The sequence below is a fragment of the Pygoscelis adeliae genome, unplaced genomic scaffold (genome assembly GCF_000699105.1).
Source record: "Pygoscelis adeliae isolate BGI_AS28 unplaced genomic scaffold, ASM69910v1 Scaffold66, whole genome shotgun sequence".
NCBI classification, from domain to species: Eukaryota; Metazoa; Chordata; class Aves; order Sphenisciformes; family Spheniscidae; genus Pygoscelis; species Pygoscelis adeliae.
Window position 1 is genome coordinate 11,944,002 of NW_008825167.1, and position 4,418 is coordinate 11,948,419.

The 4,418-nt window shown below is 42.2% G+C and overlaps 1 protein-coding gene across 1 annotated transcript in view; it reads right to left on the bottom strand.

Annotated features, from left to right (window-relative positions):
• SLC2A9 (solute carrier family 2 (facilitated glucose transporter), member 9) overlaps window positions 1-4,418 on the bottom strand; it is a 120,965-nt gene that overhangs the window by 113,676 nt on the left and 2,871 nt on the right. The window contains exon 2 of the mRNA XM_009328855.1: window positions 1,211-1,309. Within this exon, the coding sequence (XP_009327130.1) occupies window positions 1,211-1,309 (99 nt within the window). The remainder of the gene's footprint in view (window positions 1-1,210; window positions 1,310-4,418) is intronic.

Genomic DNA, 4,418 nt, shown 5'->3' on the forward strand with positions numbered 1-4,418 from the left:
CAATACCATTGCTCACAGAATTTCAGCTTCCGGCTGACTTCTTCCAAGCCATGTTTATCTTCTGATGACTACAAGGTGAAGTGATGCCTAGACATGTCATGCTAGAATAAACATCCAATCTGTCCAACCCTGTGTTATTGGTGCAGAAAGTACCAGGAACTTCAAGAAAATTCCCAGAAGTTACATGGGAGGCAATTAAAACTTCCTACACGGTGTGTCTCTTCCTAGTCCTTTGGGTCATCAATTTACCAAATAAAATACATATACGAAACATAAATTTTAAAAAAATTCTTCTTTCATTATTTGCATAAATATTGCATCCATCTTTAATGTGACCAACCTGTTCAGGTGGAAACCTAGCCACATATTTTAATAAGAGATTTCCATAAAAGAAGGAACTTAGCTTTGGAAAGGAACTATTCTGAAATGGAACTTCCACCGTTAGTTTCCAAAATTTACTAGCTACTTTTTCAAAATAGTATTGCTTGTAACTCCACTGAATTGCTTACTGCTGTGCTTGACTGAATAAGGAGGATCTCTAGACAGCCAGTGTAAAAACAGAATGTTCAGATTTCCATTTGTGATAACTGGTATTTTAATGAAATCACCCCAAATACTGTACAGTGATTTCACAGTGCTCTATTCATCAAATCTATTCCATATGTTGCAGCCAACAGATGGTCAACACAGCAGTTTTGAATTCAGAACCAAACAAGGCATCACCGCGAAATGCAGAAGAAGAGGCCCATTATTTAAGAGGAAGCCAGAGACATTATTTATAATATTGGTACTGTGGGAATGAAACATTGTGCAACCCTCCAGAACTGAACGATGCGAACAGAAGTTGCTGAACATGTGCATAGAGCTACCAAATACTCACTAGTCAGAAAGATAGACTATTAAAAATACCTTATCATGCAAAAGCATGCAAGAAGATTTAGTATTATTCTGGGCTTGGGGAGAATGAGAAACAAACCACGTGCACCTACTCACCTCAATCGCAGCGTTTAGTTTCCTGACAGCTACTGAATTTATGTGAAAACCTCACAGACAGCAGAAAGAAGCTTCGGGCAAAGGGAAGTTACCATATGAGATGTAACCTCTTCTACTACATCAGGAGGATTATAAAAGCAGGATGTTGAGGAGCGCACACTAGCTGGACAAGGCTGCCCTCTACTGATATTCAATTCCAGTTTTGTCAGTCACTTACCGCTGCAGGAGCATTCACCACTGACAGATTGTAACCATAAAGAAAAGACGACCCGAAAGCACCAGTTAAAGAGGCTACAATAAGACTCCCGGACCAATTCTGAAAAACAAAGAAAAGATGCAGCCATTGTTAGCATACTTTAAATTAACATACCTCAGGTTTTAAACACTCCTTACACTATCTTGCATAGCTCCTGCAGGCAGATCTCCTTGCTGCAGAATGGCCTGAAACACTTCCCCTTGCTGCAGTCCGAGGAACAGTAAATTTGAAGTGACAGCATTTCAGTTAACATTTACCGAGGCACAAGTGAACATCTGAACTTCTTTCAACCTCACAGATTTTTGCTGCAAGCATCCCATCAGCCTCCACACCAAAAAGTAAAATGCTGGAGAAGCATATTCTCAGCAAAGGAAACTGTTGGCAACATACCACTAACACAATGAAGCAAGGAGTAGTGTATATTTGATGCAACAGGTCTGTGGGTAGACCTGACTTAGGTGAAAGCCTGTGAGATGGTGTGCCCCCTACTCCCATGCATATAAGGATTAGTGAAACTGTGACCGAACAAATTAAAATGATGCCTACAAACTAGGTTTTGTAATCCACATGCAAGTCTCCATGAGTAATTTGCTGCCACACACACATATACACACACACTCCGGTGGAGATGCCATTTGCCCTTTATCCCCAGCGACACACCTGTACCTCTCCCTTTTCAGCTCTCCCCCTCCATCCCCCTCGTCCCTTTTTTAGCCCACCTCTGCTAACAATTTCTTCTTCCACATCAGCTGTTGAATAACAGGTAGGGCTGCTTAGATACTGGAGTTTCAGTCAGTTAATTTGAGAGATTTTTGCATTTTAGGGTCCTTTCCACCTTCCCCAGTATTACTTTCTGCCACTCAATTCTCCTGCTGCATTACAGAGAACGGCAGAAATGACCATTGCCATTCCCAAGAGACATTAAAGTTAGTGTTTTGGTGGCTGTCGGTTCTGAACGCTGTTTTGTAGATCACGGAAGATAATTCACCTTTCTTGACTTCTGGGTGTGTTAAAGTGGATGGCTTTTTAATGTGTTTTTAATTTAAAAAAAAACAAACAAAACTCTGCTAAGAATCTAGAATTTCAAGCACAGCTCACTGTCATTTTATGCCCAGCCTCATCACTCATTGAGGCCTCAATCTTTTCAAAGGGAGAAAGAACTGCTTAAGGAGGCCTAATAAACTCAGCTTCAGTTATATCACTTATAGCAGAGTCAATACATTCTGTCAACTGCACAAAGCTTTATGTTTGCTTTGGAAAATGAAGACTTGGAGCATGAACTAGCTTTGTGTAGCTAGCACATGGCATAGCAGCAGCGACAACAGACTGGAACGAGCTCCACCAGCCCCACAGGCACAGCAGGGCAAATGAACGCACCATGGTTGTCAGCATATGTGGAACTCACGTTCCACACTGTCGTTGTAGACTCACTATGATCCATGAAGAAGGGGTGAGATACTCAGGTGCCAGGGCAGGGACTGCAGCGTACAGCCCAGCACGCATGGGGTCTGCCACGCTCCATAGCTGCCACTCCTGAGGGCTCAAAACGTGCCCCGTGGGACAGCTGAGTGTTTTTAACTTCTTCCACACAATGCGGGAACTTTTTAAGAGATTACACGGTTCATTAACCAGCCTGTTTTCGGTCAGGTCAGGAGGAAGCGTACAGGGGGGAAAAAAGCCTCATGTAAGAAATATATCCTGTTGAGTTCATCACATAAGCCAAACACAATTTCTTATTATTAGCCAGCTTCTTAAAATGAACCTGCCACACACACAAAGCTTTGCGCCATTACTGTGGTAGCAAAAAGTAGAAATTTTGACACAAGGCTTTATTTAGCTTCTAGCTTCTGGTGATAACACCTCATATTAGGTGTCCATTATTTCTCTACTATACGCAAGCATTCCTACACTTAGGAGGAACTGCTATCACTCTGAACTAATGACGCTGAGGAGAATATTCCTGCGGGTCTACCAGGCTGCTCCCAAAGGGCTCACAAATGATAAGCACGAGTTCACAAGTGCTACGCGGTAATCTTGATGCAATATTGCTAGCCAACAATGCTAGACCCATCAGAAAAGTCCTGCAAACAAAAGGATTCTGATCGTACAGCCTCATGTACATTAAAAAGTCCCGTGAATGCTTAAACCTTTCAGCACAGACAAATTATATGTACATGGGGCTAAGGGGAAGATAATGCAGGAGAAATCACAGAAGTGCTGCCAAATTAGAAAACCCCACATCCACTTTATTTTCAAGTGTTGCAAATAGCTGGATTTAGAGCCTACTTCAACACCAAGAATTTTTCAAGTATACAGTCTGCTGCAGAAAACCTCAGACTTACTCAATTCAGAGTTTTACAGTTCTTGGAACACGAACTTCAACTTCTCTGTGACCTGTCTCCTCACACACTGTTTTTAAATATTTGCTCGGACTTCAGCAATGCCACATAAAAGATGAAAGCACAATAAAGTAAGAACGCAAAAAAAAAAAAAAAATCAAACTGTTGCTCAGAAAAGTATTAACCCTGTGGCAACACTAACAAAAGGACAAGAAAAAAAAAACCCAACCCAATGTGTTTTACAGTGACGGGGAGAAAAGGTGACCACGCCTCCCTCATAGGTGTTCCTTCACCACCATCCGTGTGCTCATGCGTCGCTGCCGTGAGCGCAAGGGCAGGTAGGTGTGACCGTCACCACAGCAATAAGTGTTCAGTCAGGAAAAGTTGCATGTTAGTTCCCAGCCAAGACCTCCAGATACCTGAGAACTGCTTACTTGTGGGAGTCCGCATTTTTGGTCTTATCACAGATCCCAGGGCACCGTGCTCTGAAAGATGCTTTTCCCAACTCCCGTCCTTGTTCAGCGTAGCATTTGTGTCAGCTACCTTGAGCCTTAAATTGTCTTTTTCTAAGTGCATGCCAGTTTGCATTTCAGTTTTCAAAACACAGTTTAGAATACTGTATTTTGGTTAGTTAGGTATAATTCCCTTCTCAGATTAAAACACACTTGTCAGCGGACATAAGGAAGTTTTAATACTCTTAAACGGATACCGCTACGACTTTCTATTGATATTGAGAACCTGCATTTTGGAGCACCTTACCCGATACCCTTAACGAGATCCAGTTTTAGGGAAGCACCGGGTACCCAAGCACTCCTGAACTCAGAGAACGG